Genomic DNA, 24,291 nt, shown 5'->3' with positions numbered 1-24,291 from the left:
TATTCAATTTTGTAATCGACTACCATGCTTTTAATTGCTGTATGCAACACAGCGACTATCTGTATATCGGTCTATACTATAGTATAAAACTGAATTACTGAATAATTCATATGTATTTTGACAGACCTCTAAATATATATATACCTATTGTTCGATGGGTTAGTAGAGGTTTAGTAATGTATTGCCAAAATAGTGCAATTTAAATATGCAGAATTGAAAGATAATATTTAAGAATCACCTGAAGCTAAAAAAAAATCAGGCCCTACAGAGATCATGTTTAGAGCTACGAGTTAAGAAATTAAGCATGACCAGGCGAATGAATTTTGGCTCAGGTGCTGCTTTGGGATATTAGCAATAGGTATGTATTAGCGTACAACATACGATTCATTTTATGAAGCCTAATTAATTCATAACTATTATAGGTTAACATGTCCCACATGACTAACCCATAGTAGCTCTGGTACTTTAATAGGTCTACATGAAAGTGAAACTAATGCCATTGTCATCTGCATGTTGGTTCACAGATTACTCCAACTGCCTAGGCAGCAGTGTAGACCCCGAAGACCCAACCATTAAAGCTAAAAAATGTAAGTAGCTAAGCAATTACATTATACATTCTACTACATTATACATTCTATTACATTATATTCTTTTCAAGCAGAGGACAGCAACCTAACTGAGCTACTTTTGGAATTTTAAAATAAAACTTATTCAGTGCAATCACACAACACAAGAGTATCAAAACCAAAATAATTGCATAATAGATTTACTTTCTAGATGGTAGATGTACAGTATATATGTACTGGTGTGTGAGGGCTAGTTGATATTTGCATGATTGCATAATTTTAGGTTTTATAACAATATGCATTTGGTTTATATCAGTCTTTTAAGTCCTTTCACAAATATTTACTTTTTTTTTTAATTGTCAGATGGATCGGGCTGTGACAGGGTTACTTGTATTATTGTGTTATGAACTGATTGTCCACCTTAAGACATAAAATGAGAGTAAAATTGTTTAAATAGGTGACACTTCAAATGTGTTCTTTCATTCTGAATAACAGCGAGATACACAGACTTTCAGGCAGACGCTTGGACGGGGGGACCGTGGCTGACTGGAACTTTTTGCCGCCACAATTTTGTTAACATGCTGTTTAATTCATATTGAAATAAATAGCTGTACTGTTACAGCTGCACCTACACCCTGTTCATGCATTCATATGAAATCAATTCCTTTTAAATTCTACTTCTGTCACGCCCAGCTCGTACGATCCTCGTGTGTGCCACGCCCCCCTGATTATCCACGTGTGCTTCCCCAATTGTACCCAGCTGTACCTCGTTATTTCGCCATGTCTTCTGTGTATTTAGTCCACGTCTTGCCCCGCCCTGTTGTCCGTCATTCATGTTTGCTGGTGTTAGTCGATGGCAGATGTTTCCTGGTCTCCGTTTCCCTGGTTCCCGTAATAAATCCCCAGTATCCCCCGACTTCCGCCTGCCTGCCTGATCCTTCCCTACCTGCCAGTCCGTTCGCGTACCCGCGAACCTGACAACTTCTTTATGTTTAAAATTAGAGTTGTGATTCCAAACCCTTTTTTTAACCTATTTTTTGAATTAGTCAGGGTCATTCTCAATTTAATTTCTTTTTTTATTGATGTTTTTCAAGCAAATTATACAGAAAATATTTGCACTTATAATGCTTTGTTTAGCAAACGTTCAACAATATCAACACAAATATATACATTTAAGATTTCAGAAACAAAAATGGAACAAATAGAGAGAAAAAAGAAAGAAAAATAAATAAATGAAAAAAAGAAAAATCCAAATACAAAATACAAATACAAAATTGACAGGTCAAATGAGTCAAACATGACATTTTTTCTTTTGCAGTCTTTAGATCTCTATATATACAAATGCATTTGGCCTGTTTATCACAGTAATATTTATCAGATCCTTATTTCCATACACCAAGGGTTGACATACACACTGTGTATTAGATTTGTTAAATAAAAAGGATTATTCTTGGACACCAGAAAAGTATAGGCATTTGACAAAGGCAAAGAAGGGATTCCCAGAAGAAGATATCAGTCCAGAGGGCCGAGTAGCTCCAGAACATCAGTGTATGATCAGTAGGAGTCTGATTGCACCTACTACAATTACAATGCACATCCTTATAGATTCTTCCTACTCTTGCTTTAGTCCAGTTGGCCTCATGAATAATTTTACATTTCAGCAGCCCATGCTGGGTAGTAATAGAAAAGATATGAACTCTTTTGTGCCCTTTCCCAAAGCTAAATAGACCGTTATTCTCACAGCTCCTCCTTCCATGCAGATTTAATAAAATTCAGTGACGATGGTTGCAAGGAACAAATCACCAAACTGCATTTCACTAGAAAGGGACAGAAATTGGGGATTTATCCTGATCTGTAAAAACCTGGAAAAAATTCTCTTGGAATGCTGAATTTGTCTGATAATTGTTCATATGTAGAAAATGTATTGTTGATATAACAATCTCTGAATGTTTTAATGCCAGTACCAGGCTGAAAAAACACTGTCAACTATAGATGGAAGAAATGCTGGGTTTGAGGTAACCAGGGCAAGCAACGAAACTGTTTTAAACCCAAAGTGTCGTCTAAATCATTTCCAAATTGTTTCCAGTGTAGTTTTGACACATATTTTTTTTTTGTTGTGAAAGCAGAGTGAGGATTTATAGTATATAAATGGACAAGGGAATACAGTAAACCTGGCATAAATGAAGAGGCTTCCATCTCGAGCCGAGCTGGGGGTGGTGACCATACTGTGGATACTGTAAGAGAACAAATTGCTCTGGCAAAGGATTGTAAAGCAAGCGCAAATAATAAGGGAATCGAGGGACAGCCGTGACGAACTGACCGTCGTAAGCGGCCCTGACGGTGTATCGTATGGATAAATAAAGATGTTTTATAGGGGTAATAAATTTGGGGCCAAAACCAAATATTTTAAGGGTGTAGAAAAGAAAATTCCACTCAACACTATTGAATGCCTTTTGTACATCTGAATATATTATACCTCCAAAAGGCTTAATGATGGAATGGTTATACATAACATCAAACAAATGCTGGAGAATAAAAAAAAAAATCAAAAATCTGTTTTTGATGAAGCCTGTTTGGAGATAACTGATGAGAGAGCAAGCAGACAGGCAAAGAGCTACAGGTTGCTGACCCCTGTTTTATATTGAGAGGTATATATGTAAAATGTCTAATTCCACCCACAGTGCTTATGTAAACATTTTTATAGTCAGAATTGTTTTATGTTAGTCTGTATATTTTATTTTTATTTTTAATGAAAAATAGCCCTCCGTAATATTAAATTTCAGGTGTAAATGCAGTGATATCTGAGTGTCTTTACGGACAAATCAAATTTGGAATTTATTTTTTTCTTAATGTCAACTTTAGGTTATTATGGGCTGCATAACCTGGGGGCCACCTGCTACTTAAATGCAGCGCTGCAGACACTCTTCATGACCAAGCAATTCAGGGAGGCTGTGGAGAGGTGGGAATATTACCCTGCAGACCTGTCATTATGACCCACTATAAGTAAAGCAATTTAACTCATATTTACATTTAAACTGGGAAGCTTTTCAAGTTCCACAGCAATTATAAGTGAAATGGGAATAAATGCTTATTGTGTAGTTTTGTTGCCTTGGTTTAACTCTATGAATACAACAGAGTTTGATAAGACGATACATAAGTAATCACATGTTCGTGGGGGGGCATGATACTGTCATTAAGTCATCTTATTAGCAATTTAAAGGGGGGGTAACATCTATTGATTATTTTCTCTGTCCCCAGTGTGTTAAACCAGACAGTGATTGATAAAATACTGTAAATCTCAATTTCAAATGCTTATTTCAGGAACTCTCAACATTTTATTACCAGTAAATACTAGAATTAGTTGTAGATCACAGCAAAATAAAGTACAAGACACATTTTCAATGATATTTTCTTCTCCCATTAACACCTGTTTTGCCTATTTAACTATTTTTCCAGCTTAAAATCAGGTACAACTTTTGAAAATCATTTAAAGAAGTTGTTTCAAAAGTTACAAACAGGCAACGCATATGTGGAAAATGCGCTTCTAAGAAAGCTTGACATCGCAAATTGTGAGTATAAGCATATGAAGATCTCTGTTATTCAGGTTGAATTTTGCTTAAAGTTTGTCTAAGTAGTAACAACATGTAAGAAATGTACATTAAAGAATGTAATTTTCCAGATAATGTACAAGAAGATGCTGCAGAATACTTTCAGAAGATTGTGAGCTTATGCAACATTACCAAGGTGAATTTTACCTTTTCAATTGTATAAGTTGAATTGTGTGTTCAAATTAAATATCACTTCCTAAATTTAAAATACAGTAACTGTGCACTTCCCTTGCAATATAAATTTTATGCATGTTATCTTTTTATATTTGCATCTCACTGATGTAGATCTACCATGTCGAACTTAAAAATTATACCAAGTGCATGAAGTGCAAACATGAAAGTGAGCCAGAATGCACCTCATGTGTGATTCTACCGCTGGCTATTGAATCACATCGAAGCTTCAAAGTGGTAAGTAGCTATATACAGTAAATGGGCTTGTAATGACTGTTAGTCCAGTTTCTACCAAATTTAATTCCCTGTACAACATGGCAGGTCAGCTTAATAGGGGTAATATCCCTGGAGAAGGCATAATAATCATGAGTTTGACTAGAAAAAAAATGTAAATTTGTCATAAAGTTGTTATTTCTGTATAGTATAACCTAGATCCAATATACTGGGAGAATGTACTTAATGATTAACAGTCAATTGCAAAGCAGTCATAATATGTCCACCTGTAAATGTCTATAGGTCTGCATATGAGTTTAGCAGTCAGAAAGATCATTTACCATTAAAGCTAATTTCGCTTTTAATATGATGACTTCCCCTAATGTTGCTCTGTGCTTTATTTTACAGATGGATGGTTGGAATCAGTTCTTCACGTCCTCAGTTCTGAATGGTGATAATCAGCTATACTGTGACGCTTGTGATGAGAAGACAGACACAGAAACAGTGGGTTATTGCAATAGTAATACATTTCTTAAAGTTATATATTCAGGCAGCAATAGATTTTTACTGTAACCATACTCAGAGCAATTGGTGAAGATTAATGTGTGAGCTGTAAATGCATTTCAAGCTGTTGTTCAAAATTCAAAGATATTTTATTGTCAATTCACATTTTATGTGCAAGACATACATAAGAACCAAAATGCTGTTTCTCGCGCACTGGTGTGCATATCCTCCAATTAGGACTAGAAAGTTTAATCTATATTACAAAATTTTGATTTTATACAGAATGTCTATTCAAATTCAAAGACACATAAGAAACAGGACAAACTGACAAGGCAAGAGACATATCAACAAAGTGCAAATGGTAACAATAAATAAGGCAGTAGTATATATGATAACAGTAGATAAGGCAGTTGTGCAAATGGTAACAATAGAGTGCTAATGGTAACAATCATATAAATCAAATTCAAATTAGCAGTGGAAAAGTATGAATGTAAACAGTCCTTGAGGTAGTCAGTGAATATATTACTGTCCAGGGGCAGGAGCCAAAGTGGGGAGGTAATGGACAGAGTTCAGCCTCCTGACAGCCTGGTGGATAAAGCTGTTTAAGAGTCTTGTGGAGCCCGGAGGCTCCAGTACCTTCTCCCTGAAGGCAAGAGGCTGAAGAGGGAGTGTAAGGGGTGGGAGGACTCAGCAGCAATGCTGATGGCTCTGTGGGTGAGGAGGGTATGGAAAGTGTCCGTGAGGGAAGGCAGCGAGGTGCCAATGATCTTGCTGGCTGTATTCACTACCCGCTGCAGAGCCTTACGGCAGGAGGCAGAGCAGCTTCCGAACCACACAGCGATACAGCCAGTGATGATGCTCTCAATGCTGCCTCTGTAAAAAGAAAGCATGATGGGGGGTGGAAGTTTCACCCCTCCTCAGTTTGCGGAGGAAGTAGAGGCGTGTTTGTGCCTTCTTGGTCAGTGATGTGGTGTTATTGGTCCAGGAGAGACCCTCAAAGATATGCACCCCCAGAAATTTGGTTGTTGTCACCCCCTCCACAGCAACGACATCGATGGTCAGTGAGGCATGCTGAGGAGGTCTTCTCCTGAAATCTATAACCATTTCTTTGGTCTTCCTCACATTGAGGAAGAGATCATTCGCCTTGCACCATCGGACCAGTTGGCTCACCCCACTTTTGTAGTTGGTTTCCTTGTTGTTGTTTATGACGTAAAGCTTCCCATTTTTGTTTGTTTCAACAGTGCCCCCTATATTTCTGGAAGGGTACATAACTCAAAAGTTGCCCAACCAATTCAATGCAGTTGTGGGAAGCATGAGAGCCATCATGGGCCAGCATTCCTATGGAATGCTGTTTTAAATTTTATTTTATATCTGTCAAAAATGTATTAGCATAACCATTCCATGTTTTTATGAGAAATTATACCCTGACTACCCTGATAAAAACCTTTAAACACTTTCTTTGACAACATATTTGCTATTTATAATCAAGGACTTGAGCACAGTTCTGCATTTCAGCCATGTCCAGTGGTCATTTTTTTTATTTAAACCTTGTCTGTTTCTCCTCCGTTTGCAACTCAGGTTTGTGAATTAGTGAGGTACCCTGAGGTCTTAACCTTACAACTCAAGAGGTTTTACTTTGACTACAACTACATGATGTATATGAAAAGCAACTGCACAGTGGAAATCCCCGTCGAACTAGATGTCACTCGGGTACTGTACAAAGAGCAGTTTATTTACTTCATAACTTTGATTGATATATAGATTGTTATGGATAAAATTGATAAATAGTGGTGTTCTGATAATCCAAAAAGGGTTGAAGGGACAAGGACCTGTGTCAGGTAATTTATATATCGATAACATTTAACAAATAGAAATTAAAAGACTGTTACTACATATAAAATGTGTACAAATGCTAAAAGACCTGTGGTATGGACAGGGGCATGGATTCAGCCTAAGATTATAATATTCAAAATGTACATTGTAAAGTAATGAATCAAATGCATTGCAGGCATTCACTTGTGTTATATTTAATATTCAGATATGGTGCATGTTTTTCACTTTACATTTTAAAATCTGCAGTAGTAAAAAAAGTACAACTAATAGTTACTTATCTGGTATCCTAACGTGATATTTATGCTTTGGAGCATGGAAGCGGGGAGTCCACCGGGGGTAACTTTTCGAGCATCATGAACATCATGAAAAAAATTACTTACAAATAATTTGCTGCACACTGATAAAACTTAAAAGCTTCTTAGAAAACAAGATGAGTCAGAACGTTATATCTGAGTAAGTAAGTGTTCTGTAGTCATACCTCAGTAAAAATAAATCTGTGTCAGTGAATATGCCCCCCCCCCCCCCCCCCCCCATTCCTGCCTAGGAATGATGCCCCACCCCCTTCTGATGCTTCATACTGTGCTATCTTTACCATGGAAGGAACCAATATGTACAAGTCATACTGTTGATAATCAGATTTATCTGAAGGTCCATCTTAAGTTTGCACACCATGTGCTGCTTTTTATTCAGAGACCAAGAGATACAGTTGGTTCAGACCCAGTTATTATCACCTCTGCAGTCATACAGGATGAAGGACAATAGCTTGAGTACATTGGGGAAAAAAGACAATATTGGTTTACTAATGACTTAAAAGTAAGGAAAAAGAACATCCCCCTGCTGAACAAATCTAAACCCAACCTAGTTATTTAGACTTGAAAACTGCTGTCAGACAATTTGCCAAACAAGTATTTGTTACACATTACATACTATTGTATATAGTTCTTGGAGCCTGACTTTGAGGGATGTACGTAAAGTACCACCTCAACAGGAGAATATACATGTAATGCAAATATACCTATAGGGATTTTTTGTTAGTATTCATATTTGCTGAAATTAATTAAACTTCATCAAGTCTTCATTTTGAGAATTCTGATTTTTTTTTCTCTCTCTCTCTTCCAGGAGCTCTATACGCTCTATGCTATAATCGAACATAGAGGTTCTGTGAAATCTGGACATTATTACACCATCATCAAGTCATTTGAGGATGGAAATTGGTACCATTTTGATGACAGCTGTGTCTATCAATGTGACCCCAAGGTACAGTCTCTTACTTTATCTTACCTTGGACATACAACCACCTTTTCAAAAAAGTTGCAATGTAAATGGAAACAGAATGCAATGATTGGCAAATCATACAAACCCACATGTAGCTGAAAATAGAACAAAGACATATCAGATTTTGAAACAGAAATTTTGTTGTTCTATGACAGTTATATGCTCAACTTGAATCAATCTCATTGAACATGTTTCAAAAAAGTTGGGACAGGGGCATGTTTACCACTGTGTTGCCTCTTCTTTTAACAAAACTTTGGGAACTGAGGAGACCAGTTGCTGGAGTTCTGTAAGTGAAATGTGGTCCCACTCTTGCCTGATATTGGATTTTAACTACACAATAGTTTGGGTTCTCCTTCTTCATATTTTTCATTTCATGATGTTGCCAAATGTTTTCAATGGGAGACAGTTCTGTACTGCAGGCAGGTCAGTCTAGCACCAGGACTCCTACTGTGGAACCATGCTCTTGTGATATGCACATATTGAGGTTTGACATTGTCTTGCTGGAATATGCACGGCCTTCTCTGAAAAAGACATTGCCTGGATGGCAGCATATGTTGGATCAAAACCTGTGTAGATTATTCAGCCCAGATGGGCAAGCTACCCAAGGCATGGCCAATAATGCACCCCCATACCATCAAAGGTGCTGGCATTGAATTGTCTGCTGGTAAACTGGATGGTCTGTCTACTCTTGACTTGCCTGTAAAATGCAGCATCCATGATTTCCAAAAAGAATTTGAAATTTTGATTCGTCAGACCACAGGACAATTTTCCATTTTGCTTCAGTCCGTCATAAATAAGCTCAAGCCCAGAGAAGTTGACGATGTTTCTGGATCTTGTTTAGATATGGTTTCTTCTTTGCTTGGTAGTGTTTCATCCTGTGTTTGTGGATGCAGCAACAAACTGGGCTCACAGACAATAGTATTGGTTTTCGGACTTGCCCCTTGCGTACAGAGATTTCTCTGCATTCTCTTAATCTTTTAATATTATGTTTCATAAATGATGAAATTCTCAAATTCTTTGCAAACGTATGTTGAGGAACATTATTCTTAAATTGTTGCACTATTTCTCATTGCGGTCTTTCACAGAGTGGGGAACCTCTCCCCATCTTCACTGTACAGAGACTCTGCCTCTCAGAGAAGCTGGTTTTATACCCAGTCATCTAACTGACCTGTTGACAATTAAAATAATTAGTTGTGAAATATTCAACTAGGGTTTTTGTTTTAACTTTCAATCAATTTCATACTGAGCATATTTTTGTCACAGTAAAATTTCCCAGTTTCAGCATCTGATGTGATCTCTTTGTTCTATTTTCAATTAAATATGTGTATATATGATTGGAAAATCATTGCATTCACAGCATCCCAAGATTTTGTTAAACAGGGTTGCTATTGTGCTATTAAACAGACAATGCTATTGTGGGTTTCTTCCCCTGCAGATTAATGATGAGAACATCATCAAGTAAGACGTTTCCTTCATATTATACTACATTATGTTTAGAACTGTGATTTCTTTTATTATAAACAGGGATGGACATAACTGGTACGCATTCACCTTTAATAGTGATACATGCAGCAATCGATTAATGTAACAGCGCAAATACGTACATATTTTATGTACATTTGTGTCGATATGACAAGAAATTACCATGCATTTTAACCTCTATACCGCAAATGAAGTATGAATTAGCATATAAAGATTAAAATGCACGATAATTTCTTGTCATATCAGTGCAAATGCACATAAAATACTTACGCATTCACGCTGTTACAACAATCGATTGCCGTACTTATCGCTTTTAAAGGAGAATGCGTAGATGCGTACCAATTATGTCCAAGCCTGATTATAAACAATATTTTAAATTGAATATATTAATGTACTACATCTAAAAAATTCAACTGATGTTATTTAACTTGAACTTTTCCTCATCTATTTAATGTAATTAAAAGACAACTGCATCCCACAGGTCTGAACATGCCTATATGCTGATGTACACAAGATGTCTACCTGTTGCCGCTGCCTCTCCAGATCCTTACCCAGGGCAGGTCACTGATCATTCAAAACCTCCAGATCCCTGCCCAGGGGAGGTCACCGGCCATTACAAGCCTCCAGATGGATGCTCAAGGGAGGTCACCACCCATTCTCAGCCTCCGGATCCCTGCCCAGCGGAGGTCACTGCCCATTTCAAGCTTCCAAATCCCTACCCAGGGGAGGCCATCACTGACAGGTCTCCAGATCCCTGCCCAGGGGAGCGCACCACCCATTTTCAGCCTCCAGATGCTTGCCCAGAGAAAGTAGCCACCTGTTCTAAGCCTCCGAATCCCTGCTCAACAGAAGTCACCGCCCATACCAAGCCTCCAGATGTATGCCCAGGGGAGGTCACTGCCCATTTCAAGCCTCCAAATCTCTACCCAGGGGAGGTCACTGCTCATTTCAAGCCTCCAAATCTCTACCCAGGGGAGGTCACCACCCATTCTCACCCTCCAGATCCCTGCCTAGGGAAGGTATCCACCTGTTACAAGCCTCTGGATCCTTGCCCAGGAGAGGCCACCACCTGTTCCCTGACACTGGATCCCTGCCCAGGGATGGTCGCCACCTATTCCAAGACTCCAGATTCCTGCCCAGGAGAGACCATCACCGCCAGGTCTCCAGATCCCTGCCCAGGGATGGTTGCCACCTGTTCCAAGACTCCAGATCCATGCCCAGGGGAGGTCATCGCCCATTCCAAGCCACAGGATCCCTGCCCAGGGCAGGACATCAATGCCAGATCTCCTAATCCCTGCACGGGGGGAGTCACCGCCCATCCTATGCCTTCAGATGTATGTACTGGGAAGGTCACCACCTTTTCCAAGACTGCGGATCCCTGTCCAGCGGAGGCCATCGCTACCAGATCTCCAGATCCCTGCCCAGGAGAGGCCATCACCTGTTCCCTGACTCTGGATCCCTGCCCAGGGGTGCACATTGCCACCAGATCTCCAGATCCCTGCCCAGGGGATGTCACCACCCATTCCAAGCTTCAGGATCCCTGCCCTGGGCTGGCCATCACCACCAGGTCTCCTGATCTCTGTCCAGTGGGGGTCACCACCCATTCTATGCCTTCAGATGCATATCCTGGGAAGGTCACCAGCTGTTCCAAGACTCCGGATCCCTGCCCAGGGGAGGTATCTACCTATTCCAAGCTTATGGATCCCTGCTCAGGGCAGGCCATCACTGCCAGGTCTCCAGATCCCTGCCCAGGGGAGGTCACTGCGCATTCTATGGCTTCAGATGCCTGCCCAGGGCAGGTCACCGCCCATTCCAAGCCTACAGATGCATTCCCAAGGGGGGTCACTGCCCATTTCAAGCCTCCAGATCCCTGCTCAAAGGAGGTCACCACCTGGTCCAAGCCTCTGGATCCCTGCCCAGGGGAGGACATTGCCATCAAATCTCCAGATCCCTGCCCAGCGGAGGTCACTGCCCATTTCAAGCTTCCAAATCCCTACCCAGGGGAGGCCATCACTGACAGGTCTCCAGATCCCTGCCCAGGGGAGGTCACTGCGCATTCTATGGCTTCAGATGCCTGCCCAGGGCAGGTCACCGCCCATTCCAAGCCTACAGATGCATTCCCAAGGGGGGTCACTGCCCATTTCAAGCCTCCAGATCCCTGCTCAAAGGAGGTCACCACCTGGTCCAAGCCTCTGGATCCCTGCCCAGGGGAGGACATTGCCATCAAATCTCCGGACCCCTGCCCAGCGGAGGTCACTGCCCATTTCAAGCTTCCAAATCCCTACCCAGGGGAGGCCATCACTGACAGGTCTCCAGATCCCTGCCCAGGGGAGCGCACCACCCATTTTCAGCCTCCAGATGCTTGCCCAGAGAAAGTAGCCACCTGTTCTAAGCCTCCGAATCCCTGCTCAACAGAAGTCACCACCCATACCAAGCCTCCAGATGTATGCCCAGGGGAGGTCACTGCCCATTTCAAGCCTCCAAATCTCTACCCAGGGGAGGTCACTGCTCATTTCAAGCCTCCAAATCTCTACCCAGGGGAGGTCACCACCCATTCTCACCCTCCAGATCCCTGCCTAGGGAAGGTATCCACCTGTTACAAGCCTCTGGATCCTTGCCCAGGAGAGGCCACCACCTGTTCCCTGACACTGGATCCCTGCCCAGGGATGGTCGCCACCTGGTCCAAGACTCCAGATCCCTGCCCAGGGATGGTCGCCACCTATTCCAAGACTTCAGATTCCTGCCCAGGAGAGACCATCACCGCCAGGTCTCCAGATCCCTGCCCAGGGATGGTTGCCACCTGTTCCAAGACTCCAGATCCATGCCCAGGGGAGGTCATCGCCCATTTCAAGCCACAGGATCCCTGCCCAGGGCAGGACATCAATGCCAGATCTCCTAATCCCTGCACGGGGGGAGTCACCGCCCATCCTATGCCTTCAGATGTATGTACTGGGAAGGTCACCACCTGTTCCAAGACTGCGGATCCCTGTCCAGCGGAGGCCATCGCTACCAGATCTCCAGATCCCTGCCCAGGAGAGGCCATCACCTGTTCCCTGACTCTGGATCCCTGCCCAGGGGTGCACATTGCCACCAGATCTCCAGATCCCTGCCCAGGGGATGTCACCACCCATTCCAAGCTTCAGGATCCCTGCCCTGGGCTGGCTATCACCACCAGGTCTCCTGATCTCTGTCCAGTGGGGGTCACCACCCATTCTATGCCTTCAGATGCATGTCCAGGGAAGGTCATCACCTGTTCCAAGCCTCCAGATCCCTGCCCAGAAATGATCGCCACCTGGTCCATGACTCCAGATTCCCACCCAGGAGAGACCATCACTGCCAGGTCTCCAGATCCCTGCCCAGGGGAGGACATTGCCAGCAGATCTCCAGATCCCTGCCCAGGAGACGTCACCACCCATTCAAAGCTTCAGCATCCCTGCCCTGGGCAGGCCATCACCACCAGGTCTCCTGATCTCTGTCCAGTGGGGGTCACCACCCATTCTATGCCTTCAGATGCATATCCTGGGAAGGTCACCAGCTGTTCCAAGACTCCGGATCCCTGCCCAGGGGAGGTATCTACCTATTCCAAGCTTATGTATCCCTGCTCAGGGCAGGCCATCACTGCCAGGTCTCCAGATCCCTGCCCAGGGGAGGTCACTGCGCATTCTATGGCTTCAGATGCCTGCCCAGGGCAGGTCACCGGCCATTCCAAGCCTACAGATGCATTCCCAAGGGGGGTCACTGCCCATTTCAAGCCTCCAGATCCCTGCTCAAAGGAGGTCACCACCTGGTCCAAGCGTCTGGATCCCTGCCCAGGGGAGGACATTGCCATCAAATCTCCAGATCCCTGCCCAGGGGATGTCACCACCCATTCCAAGCTTCAGGATCCCTGCCCTGGGCTGGCCATCACCACCAGGTCTCCTGATCCCTGCCCAGCAAGGGTCACCGCCCATTCTATGCCTTCAGATGCATATCCTGGGAAGGTCATCACCTGTTCCAAGCCTCCAGATCCCTGCCCAGAGATGGTCGCCACCTGTTCCAAGCCTACAGATCCCTGCCCAGGGGAGGCCATCACTGCCAGACCTCCTAATCCCTGCACGGGGAGAGTCACCGCCCATCCTATGCCTTCAGATGTATGCCCAGGGAAGGTCACCACCTATTCCAAGACTCCTGATTCCTGCCCAGGAGAGACCATCACCGCCTGGTCTCCAGATCCCTGCCCAGGGACGGTCGCCACCTGTTCCAAGACTCCAGATTCCTGCCCAGGAGAGGACATTGGTACCAGATCTCCAGATCCCTGCCCAGGGATGGTCACCACCTGTTCCAAGACTCCAGATCCCTGCCCAGGGGAGGTCACCGCCCATTCCAAGCCTCAGGATCCCTGCCCTGGGCAGGCCATCACCACCAGGTCTCCTGATCCCTGCCCAGCAAGGGTCACCGGCCATTCTATGCCTTCAGATGCATATCCTGGGAAGGTCATCACCTGTTCCAAGCCTCCGGATCCCTGCCCAGGGATGGTCGCCACCTGTTCCAAGCCTACAGATCCCTGCCCAGGGGAGGCCATCACCGCCAGATCTCCTAATCCCTGCACGGGGGGAGTCACCGCCCATCCTATGCCTTCAGATGTATGCCCAGGGAAGGTCACCACCTGTTCCAAGCCTACAGATACATTCCCAAGGGTGGTCACTGCCCATTTCAAGCCTCCAAATCCTTGCTCAGAGGAGGTCACCACCTGGTCCAAGCATCTGGATCCCTGCCCAGGGGAGGACATTGCCACCAGATCTCCAGATCCCTGCCCAGGAGATGTCACCACCCATTCCAAGCTTCAGGATCCCTGCCCTGGGCTGGCCATCACCACCAGGTTTACAGATCCCTGCCCAGGGGAGGTCACTGCGTATTCCATGGCTTCAGATGCCTGCCCAGGGCAGGTCACCGCCCATTCCAAGCCTACAGATGCATTCCCAAGAGAAGTCACTGCCCATTTCAAGCCTCCAAATGCCTGTTCAGAGGAGGTCACCACCTGGTCCAAGCCTCTGGATCCCTGCCCAGGGGAAGACATTGCCACCAGATCTCCAGATCCCTGCACAGGGGGAGTCACCGCCCACCCTATGCCTTCAGAAGTATGTACAGGGAAGGTCACCACCTGTTCCAAGACTGCGGATCCCTGTCCAGCGGAGGCCATTGCTACCAGATCTCCAGATCCCTGCCCAGGAGAGGCCACCACCTGTTCCCTGACTCTGGATCCCTGCCCAGGGGTGCACATTGCTACCAGATCTCCAGATCCCTGCCCAGGGGATGTCACCACCCATTCCAAGCTTCAGGATCCCTGCCCTGGGCTGGCCATCACCACCAGGTCTCCAGATCCCTGCCCAGGGGAGGTTACCACCCATTTCAAGCCAATGGATACCGGCCCAGGGCAGGCCATCACCGCCATATCTCCTAATCCCTGCACGGGGGGAGTCACCGCCCATCCTATGCCTTCAGATGTATGCCCAGGAAAGGTCACCAGCTGTTCCAAGACTCTGGATCCCTGCCCAGGGGTGCACATTACCACCAGATCTCCAGATCCCTGCCCAGGGGAAGTCACCACCCATTCCAAGCTACAGGATCCCTGCCCTGGGCAGGCCATCACCACCAGTTCTCCTGATCCCTGCCCAGCGGGGGTCACTGTCCATTCTATGCCTTCATATGCATGTCCTGGGAAGGTCATTACCTGTTCCAAGCCTCCAGATCCCTGCCCAGGGATGGTCACCACCTGTTCCAAGACCCCAGATTCCTGTCCAGGGGAGGTATCCACCTGTTCCAAGCCTCTGGAAAACTGCCTAGGGGAGGACATTGGTACCAGATCTCCAGATCCCTGCCCAGGGGATGTCAACACCCATTCAAAGCTTCAGCATCCCTGCCCTGGGCTGGCCATCACCACCAGGTCTCCTGATCCCTGTCCAGTGGGGGTCACCGCCCATTTTATGCCTTCAGATGCATGTCCAGGGAAGGTCATCACCTGTTCCAAGCCTCCAGATCCCTGCCCAGAAATGATCGCCACCTGGTCCATGACTCCAGATTCCCACCCAGGAGAGACCATCACTGCCAGGTCTCCAGATCCCTGCCCAGGGGAGGACATTGCCACCAGATCTCCAGATCCCTGCCCAGGAGATGTCACCACCCATTCAAAGCTTCAGCATCCCTGCCCTGGGCAGGCCATCACCACCAGGTCTCCTGATCTCTGTCCAGTCGGGGTCACCACCCATTCCAAGACTTCAGATGCATATCCTGGGAAGGTCACCAGCTGTTCCAAGACTCCGGATCCCTGCCCAGGGGAGGTATCTACCTATTCCAAGCTTATGGATCCCTGCTCAGGGCAGGCCATCACTGCCGGGTCTCCAGATCCCTTTCCAGGGGAGGTCACTGCCCATTCCAAGTCTTCAGATGCCTGCCCAGGAGAGGTTACCACCCATTCCAAACCTCCAGATCCCTGCCCAGGGAAGGTCACCACCCATTCTCCGCTTCCAGATTCCTGCCCAGGGGAGGTCATTACTGCCACATTTCTAGATCCCTGCCCAGGGGAGGTCACTGCCCATTCTATGGCTTCAGATCCCTGCCCAGGAGAGGCCACAACCTGTTCGCTGACTCTGGATCCCTGCCTAGGAGAGGCCATCACCGCCAGGTCTCTGAATCCCTGCCCAGGGAAGGTCTCCACCTATTCTCACCCTCCAGATCCCTGCACAGGGAAGGTCTCCACCCACTCCAAGCCTCTGGATCCCTGCCCAGTGGAGGTCACCACCCATTCTCAGCCTTCACATCCCTGCCTAGGGGAGGTCACCACCTGTTCTGAGCCAAAAGACTCCTGCCTAGGGGGGGATACTGCTGCATCTTTAGATCCCAGGCCTGGGGCGGGACACAAGCGCAACTCAAAATCCTGCTTCAGACTTTTCCGCCGAAAGAAAGCCTCCAAACCCAAGTCTGCGAAATGCAGGTGCTGCATCTCCTAATACATGTCCAGGGAAGGTCACCACCTATTCCAAGCCCCCAAATGCTTGCCAAAGGGAGGTCTTCCTCCATTTCAAGCCTCCAGATCCCTGCCCAGAAAAGGTCACCATCCATTCTCAGCCTCCAGAACCCTGCCCAGGGAAGGATGCCACCTGTTCAGTGCATCCGGATCCCTGCCCAGAGGAGGTCATTGCTGCCACATCTCCAGATCCCTACTCCGGGGAGGTCACGACCCATTCCAAGACTCTAGATGCCTGCCCAGTGGAGGTCACCGCTCAATCCAAGCCTCTGGATCCCTGCCCAGGACAGGACATCGGTGCCAGGTCTCCCAATCCCAAGGGAGGTCATCACCAATTCTCAGGCTCCGGATCCATACCCAGGGAAGGTCACCACCTGTTCCAAGCCTCCGGATCCCTGACCAGGGAAGTTCACCACCCATTCTCAGCTTCCAGATCCCTGCCCAGGGCATGCCATCGCAACCAGGTTTCTAGATCCTTCCCCTGGGGAGGTCACCACCTGTTATGAGCCTCCAGGTCCCTACCCAGGGGAGATTGCTGCCCATTCCAAGTTTTCAGATCCCTGCCCAGGGCGGATCACCATCATGTCTCCACATCCCTGCCTAGAGAAGGTCGCCACCTGTTCTGAGCCAACAGATTCCTGCCCAGAAGGGAACACTGCTGCATCTCCAGATCCCTGCCCTGTGTTGGATATCACTACGTACCCAGATCCCTTCCCAGGGAGGTCACCATCCATTCCAAGCTTCCAGGTCCTTACCCGGTGTCACTGCCGCATCTCCAGATCCTTGCCTTGGGGAAACCACTGCCCATTCCGATCCTCCAGATCCCTGCCCAAAATTTACAATTCATCAACATGTCTGAAAATAGGTTTTTGCAAAGTGTATCTTTAAAGTTGATTTAAACAAAGAAATCTCCTTCTAATAGGTCTCAGATTATTGGTGGATTAGTTTTTGCTAGATAAAATCATTTGTAGTAATTTGGGATAAATATTTTTAAAAAGGTGAAATATGTATAAATGTCAAGGCATATCAGACTACTTCAAAGGAGGTCGAGACTCCAGAGGGTTAAATAAAACCTAAAATTATCGCTGCCATTTTCTATCATACGCAATATGACTTTTTTGTCTGAATTTTTTTTTTCTATGAATCAGAATACATTGATGTTTTATGCTTTTTTTGTGTAATATTTTCTAAGTGCGTTTTCTTTGCAGTTCCAAAACTGACGTGAAACTGATTGAATTTACTTGATGCATTTTTATGATTTTCTGGTTTTATATATAATTTCAAATACTTTTTTTGTTAATCATTTTTATTCTATATTTCTCAGCATTTTGATCTAAAGAATGCTTCAAATATTGAATATACAACTTAAGTTAAATACATGTGTGATTATTTAATCAAAATAATACCATAACATTCCTATTTAACTCTTTTGTTACACATGTTGTACGTCAGTTAAAGGAAGTAATAACTGCACTTACAGGTGTGGCTGATTATATTGGTATATCCACTTCCTTTCTGACAAAACTAACTAATTCCTCTTTACAAAGTTGAAACTGAAATGCAGTATTTCAGTACAGTCTTTCCTAGACCTTTTATGTTCCAAATACAAAAGAGGCAAGAGCAAGTGTGAGGGCAAAACAATGAGGGGTTAATTAAAGGAACAGAACCAGGGTAAACAAATGTAGACCATGTGGGGTCAAACAAAAGGCACAGCTAGTAATGGGGTAAACTACTGGTGCACACACTAGGGTGACATCAATGACCAGACTGGGGAGCACAGAACCGGGAGGCTCTATTATACACCACTAAGGAGGAGAAAACGAGAGGCATCTGGTGTGAATTACAAGAGGGGTGAAAGAAGACAAATGACCAACAGGTGTTGATCACTAGAGCCACACTAGGGAGAGAACAAGAGTGGCAGGGAGTCAGGGTATGACAAGAAATATTAGTCATTTTCACATTTACAAGAATCGAGTCTTAATATTTTATTTACAACACAACAAATCATTTTAAGAAATAAATCAAATGAAAATGACTTGGACACAAATATTGGTACCCATTACTTAATATTTTGCAGCGCATCCTTGTTCAGCCATATCAATGGTTGCAATAAGGCCCAGAAGCATTAGCAGTCACACTGTCAACATTGGTTGCCATTATTATGTCATGTACGACTTTAATTAAAGCAGTTTCATTGCTGTGTCCCGGACGGACACCCAACTGAAAACTATCCTGTTATGTGTCTCCAAGTATGACTGAAGTTGAGCAACAACTATCTTCTCCAGAACTTTTGATAAAAAGAGACATGTATAAAAACGAAACTTGACGTACCGCTACGCACAATCTTACGGCAGCTCCACACATGGCGTACGCACATTTCTGCTCGGTTTTGTACACTGACGGCTCCCAGAGGTAAATCATTGCTACTGTGGTTTCCATTTTTAAACTCACAATCATGACACCGACTTTATCCAATACACCGACATTAATTGTATGTTGTTTACAACTGTATGACACCTGATTCTAATCATTTTGTAACAGGAAAACGGTGCAGAAAATGACCGAACTATTACAACTACCTTGGCAGCTCTTGCGTTATTGGAAGACGTAGTTTATGGAAGAATTAGGCAAGAGCACGTATTTAGGGTTAGGGTTATGGCTACATTCACACTGCCAGCCACATCGTTCAATTCTGATTTTTTGCTCAGATCTGATTTGTCTATCTTGACGGTTCACATTCATAACTACAAGTGACCTGTATCTGACTGCAATGTGAATGTATCGGTCCTCCGAAACGTCACGAATGTGCACATTGATACGTTTTTACACGGGTCAACTGCGTCATCAACAACAAAAAACGTCTGTGGGACAACTCATGGCATTAAATATGGAGGCGTTAGTAGCTCACGCATGTATCGCATGAGCAGGTGGAAAAGGAGAAAAAAAGTCAGGCGGCTAGCTTTTTCTGTTTTTGCAGTTATTGCTGGAACTGCTGCACCAAGAGATGTGTGGGTACGAGCCTGCTGGCGCAGGCTGATGATGTCAGCACTCACATTGCTATAAAAGAACCTTCAGAGAACGAACTTACTTATGTAAATAGAAAGCACTTTCACCCTATTAACCTCATTGTTAACAATCATACAGTCTCCAAGCTGTTAGGGGTGCAATACCTAGATTTCACTTTATCGTTGTTGCATAATTTTATTTTTAAGATTTTTTTGTGAAATTTTATTGTTCAAGAGGCCCTCATTTACATATAACAGTATGAAACTAATGGTGAATTTTCAAAGAAAAATATTAGGAAATTGAAAATTTGTCTAGGGGGTTGAAAACTTTATCAACCCACTGTGCGCCCTTGGATGTGTGTGTGATTGGATATTTCAGTGAGAGATAGTTCAGGCTGGAAGTTTGATCATGGGTACAATAGCACCCATCATGGGTAATATTTCAGCCACAAGTCCACAACTTTTCAGTCTTTTAGAAAACTTTACTATAGAAAACTTACTTAACATATTCAGTTCACTTCCGTTCATTTTTAAGCAGAGCCTTTCACAATAGAACTGGCCCACAGTGCATTACATGGGTGTGTTGTGGTACATTACAACATCATTATGACAGAATAATACAGAAATGGGGAAAAGGGGGAGGGAGGGAGGGAGGGAGAGAGAGAGAGAGAGAGAGACAGAAAGAAGACAACAGAGGAGAGAAACTAAAAACTCACAAGTAGGGAGGAAAATTTTCTAGGAGTCCCAGGTCAATGGCCCTAGACATGCTAACATTACTGAGAAATAAAGAGTGCGCTTGCTCACAAAAAGCAAGGTATAAACTGTGGTCAACAACAAAGCTAAAGTCCATCAATGAGTCACTTCTCCATCCCAGCATGTGAGAGATTGAAGTCTGCACCCACAATGTTATGGTTCATAAAATACATCCATAATGTCACCTTTCCATGGGACTGAACCAGGACTCAGAAGGTGCCCACCCCAGACACCATCGGGACATGTGGGAAGGAAGGCAGAGAGCATGGGTGGTCAGAACATGCAAAGACACATTAATGTACAGGCATAGTAGAAAGACATAGCAGGCACAGCAGCAACAGCAGGCATAGTTACGGTGTGTTACGTGTTAAGTTGCCTGAGTAACCTAAACTTAAGTGATAGGTCTTCATTTGAGATTTAAAGACTGAGTCTGATTCAGCATACTTGTTACTACGAAATACATTTTATACACAAAATTAATTTATTTACTTTCTTCTGTCCATGAAATGCAAGGTGCTGGTATTATAAGCACAAAATGAAACATTCCTTTCTGATTTCTGTGCATGAAAAAATGTGAAGTATTTATGTGCTTTTGTGGACAAAATGCAACTGGAGTTTTTCTTTCTGTGGACAAAATGCAGCAAGGCGTTACTTAATTTCATTATTAAATAATGCCTTTTGTGGCACAAAATATTTGCATGAAAATGAGCGTGTGACACTTGGAACCCCATACATTCTGTTCACTGGAACTACCAATTTTTAAAAATGATTCTTTAAGCAGACTGATAAGCTTGCATCCCTAAGCATAACTTGTGTGCATAAGAAAACCATTAATTATTTTTATAAAGTTCCAAAGTTTCATAAAGCATCCCAGTCTGCTTATTTGATTTATGATCAATACAATCGTCTATTTAACATAGATCTGCTGGGAGAAGAAGAACCACTATTGTTGGAACAAAAATTGAAAAAGCAGTTTAACAAATTAAAACAAAAACAAATGCTAAGGCTGTTAATAATGTTTTACTAATATAGCAAATATTATTTTTATGTAGCCCACACAAGTTTGGACAAGTTCCAGTGTGGCCCGTTCACTAAAATGAGTTTGACACCCCCGCCCTGAAGGGACACTGGCAGACAGAAAACACTGTAAAAGATTTTTCTATTTGCCCATGTCCCTTTAGGGGTTTCGTAGCACGGAATTTACCTGGAATGTTCTGAAAATGGGTAAATTTGAGAATGTCATTACCCAGGTCACAAAAGCAAAGCTTGAAGCGAAAAATGGGTCTTTTCCATTTACTTTAGGCATAAGCAATTGGAAAATAATATTTTCTCCCCAGGAAGAAGAAAAAGTAAAAATGTTGTTACATTGTGTTATTCTAAATAATTGTTTAACAAAAATAAAATGCATCTGATCATAATTGAAACTGAAAAAGTACATAAAAACGCATATTTACAGCTCTGAAAAAAGAAACCACTGAATAGTTTTAAACAAATTTACATTTTTAAGTCCTGGTTTACTCTCGGTTGTCTTGGCAGAATTCTACACGGCAGGTTGCTTTCAGGCTCACAGTTTCTAAGACTCGTAGTACACAGGAACAAGTTGAAACAGGAGACACTGGGAACGACCAAAAACCAGCCAGGTAGAAGGTGGGACTGACTTTCTAACGACAGAGATGACCGTTAACTTATCCGATAGTGTCTCATGAATTGGAGGATATCAAGTGACCTTCAAAAACAATTGGAAACATTAATTGCAGGTGTGAAGTGCACTGCTAGGACAGTTTGTATCAGGCTCCTAGAAACAGGACTGAACTCCCATAGAGCAAGGAAGAAGCTCTTCATTAATGAGAAACAGAGAAGAACCAGGCTGCAGTTTGAAAAAAATAGTATATTTCACAGCTGTGTGTGTGTGTGTGTGTGTGTGTGTGTGTGCATAGATATGTCTTTATACCCCTGAGATGTTTTGAGTAATGAGTAAAAACGCTTAACCAATCAAATCATTCATTTAAAGGTAGAGAAAATAAACACAAGTAGATTCAACTGTAAGCAGAGGTGGAGATTTCTCCCCAGAGTGGAGTACTCTGTGACTGTGACTCTTTATACTTAACTAGTTGATTGAAACAAAATCTTGGTCTGGATTTGTACTCTCTGGACCTGAAATCTCCACCTCTGACTGTAAGTTATATGTTACAGAATTAATATGAAGCAGGAAATGCATGGTTTGTCTGTAGGGTGAGTGTGTTAATCGGAAATGTATCTAATTTCTTTTCCAGGTTGGTATTGATGTCTGTCTGGGGGCAACACCATCAGAACAGGGTGTAAAGTGAGTGCTGGTCTTCAGACACTCAGGGGTGAGCTTCAGACAGACGAAGCAGAACTCCTTCCGACACCTTGTGCAGAATATGTTCTTGCAGCCTCTCTTGTCATGTTCGATCAGTTGGCCACAGGTGGGACAGGCGCGTATAGAGGGGCACTGCATGTTCTGAACCTCTGACAAGACAGCTATGGAGCATGTCTGCAGCAGGTCCAGATCATTGTTGATGCAGCCCTCGTTGTTGCAGCGGTCGGATCGTGGTGCAGGCCCTTTCCACTTCCTTCGGCACTGCCAACAGAATTCATAGATTCTGCCCATCTCGGCAGTGCAGACAGTGCAGTGCACGCTCAGATTGGTCGAGTCTTCCCTCTCCACAGACGACTGACATCCAGGACACTTCATATAAGTAAAGAAAAATTCATTTTTTTCAGTGACCTTGTTTATGAAATAAACTAAGATAATCCCTGAGGTCTCACTAAGTTCTACAGAGGCATGATTTGTATATTGCAATAGAACATTAAGTATAAGTTTATCAAGTTCAATGATCCATCCATTTCCATAACTACTTATCCCCATTGTAATAATATTCACAGTCAAGTACAATTTATAAAAGATGAGTCAGTAATGCTTACAGGCACAATCAGACTGGTGGTGATTATCTCACACACTATAATACTTACTGACTTATATTCATGGAAATTCGCAGCAGCCAGAGTTGCCATGGTCTCCTCAAAATATCTCTGCTCGCTGTCTGTCAGCAGTGCCAGTTTCCGAACCTCCTGGTAGGGCCATTCCTTCCCACACTTCTGATTCCCTCCATGCTTCAGAGCTGGACACGTGAACTTGTACTGACCCTACAGTTTAATGACAAAGCTTGAGTTAGAGGGAGAAGATCGGTAAATGTAATCAAAATGCTGAATAGATACAAAGTTGCTTTAGGGAGAAACAGAAAGGGCTAATATGGTAAGTAAATAAAGCTTCACACCTGATCTAGGAGACTTTGACACCAATCCGTCAGTGACTGTGGACTGACAGCATGGCCGCAGGACATTTCCGTCCTCAGGATCTCTGGGTCATCATCCAGGGCTACAGACAAAGTGCATTTTTACAAAAACCGTAGACCACTATAGGCCACCCTCAAACATCCGACATATGTCAGGCAGCAGATTTCCTTCCCCATAAATTATGTAAATAAATAGATAAAAGCACGACATTGTGTATTTTGAACAATAATGCTATATTTGCCATATTTTTGTACTGATCCTAACACAGACCCAGAAAGTGTTACATGTTCCAGCTTCCTCCTTCCTCCTCCTTACATTTTAAAGTCACAGGTATCCTATGTAATGAAACAAATTCAATTGAAATTGAAATAAAATTCAAAGCACTGTACACATTATCATGCTTACTGATGTCATCCCTCCTATTCACAAATTTGAAGGTTCTCTCCCGGTGATCATAACGCTTCTCTGGCCGCTGCTGCATTTCATTGGTGTGAGCTGCTACTTTACTTCTTACTGTAGACCAGCACGAAGTCTCTGTGTGTTTGTCATTCATTACTATC

The 24,291-nt window shown here is 43.9% G+C and overlaps 2 protein-coding genes across 2 annotated transcripts in view; one reads left to right on the top strand and one right to left on the bottom strand.

Moving 5' to 3' along the window:
- The window catches only part of LOC125704890 (mucin-2-like), a 71,989-nt gene extending 54,584 nt beyond the window's left edge, over positions 1 to 17,405 (top strand). Inside the window, exons 4-12 of the mRNA XM_048971030.1 lie at positions 4,023 to 4,135; positions 4,246 to 4,310; positions 4,460 to 4,582; positions 4,967 to 5,062; positions 6,641 to 6,772; positions 8,015 to 8,152; positions 9,606 to 9,628; positions 10,134 to 13,344; positions 14,578 to 17,405. Of these exons, the coding sequence (XP_048826987.1) occupies positions 4,023 to 4,135; positions 4,246 to 4,310; positions 4,460 to 4,582; positions 4,967 to 5,062; positions 6,641 to 6,772; positions 8,015 to 8,152; positions 9,606 to 9,628; positions 10,134 to 13,344; positions 14,578 to 16,638 (5,962 nt within the window). The 3' untranslated portion in view covers positions 16,639 to 17,405. The remainder of the gene's footprint in view (positions 1 to 4,022; positions 4,136 to 4,245; positions 4,311 to 4,459; positions 4,583 to 4,966; positions 5,063 to 6,640; positions 6,773 to 8,014; positions 8,153 to 9,605; positions 9,629 to 10,133; positions 13,345 to 14,577) is intronic.
- A 4,672-nt stretch (positions 17,406 to 22,077) lies between these two features.
- LOC125704902 (probable E3 ubiquitin-protein ligase RNF144A-A) lies at positions 22,078 to 24,291 on the bottom strand. The gene is made up of 4 exons (XM_048971044.1): positions 24,137 to 24,291; positions 23,713 to 23,813; positions 23,408 to 23,581; positions 22,078 to 23,123 (listed from the first exon to the last, which is right to left on the bottom strand). Exons 1-4 carry the CDS (start codon positions 24,282 to 24,284, stop codon positions 22,671 to 22,673), a joined length of 876 nt encoding a protein of 291 aa, XP_048827001.1. The 5' UTR covers positions 24,285 to 24,291; the 3' UTR covers positions 22,078 to 22,670.

This window comes from Brienomyrus brachyistius, chromosome 12 (assembly GCF_023856365.1).
Source record: "Brienomyrus brachyistius isolate T26 chromosome 12, BBRACH_0.4, whole genome shotgun sequence".
Taxonomy (NCBI): domain Eukaryota; kingdom Metazoa; phylum Chordata; class Actinopteri; order Osteoglossiformes; family Mormyridae; genus Brienomyrus; species Brienomyrus brachyistius.
This window is presented reverse-complemented; position numbering and strand designations above follow the sequence as displayed.

Excerpts from the sequence above, each read along its gene's own strand:
- LOC125704902 (XM_048971044.1), bottom strand. The coding sequence starts at position 24,284 with ATGAATGACAAACACACAGAGACTTCGTGCTGGTCTACAGTAAGAAGT. Across the intron at positions 23,582-23,712 it reads GTCAAAGTCTCCTAGATCAG|GGTCAGTACAAGTTCACGTG; the intron begins GTGTGAAGCTTT and ends ATTAAACTGTAG. Across the intron at positions 23,124-23,407 it reads ATTTCCATGAATATAAGTCA|TGTCCTGGATGTCAGTCGTC; the intron begins GTAAGTATTATA and ends ACTTATATGAAG.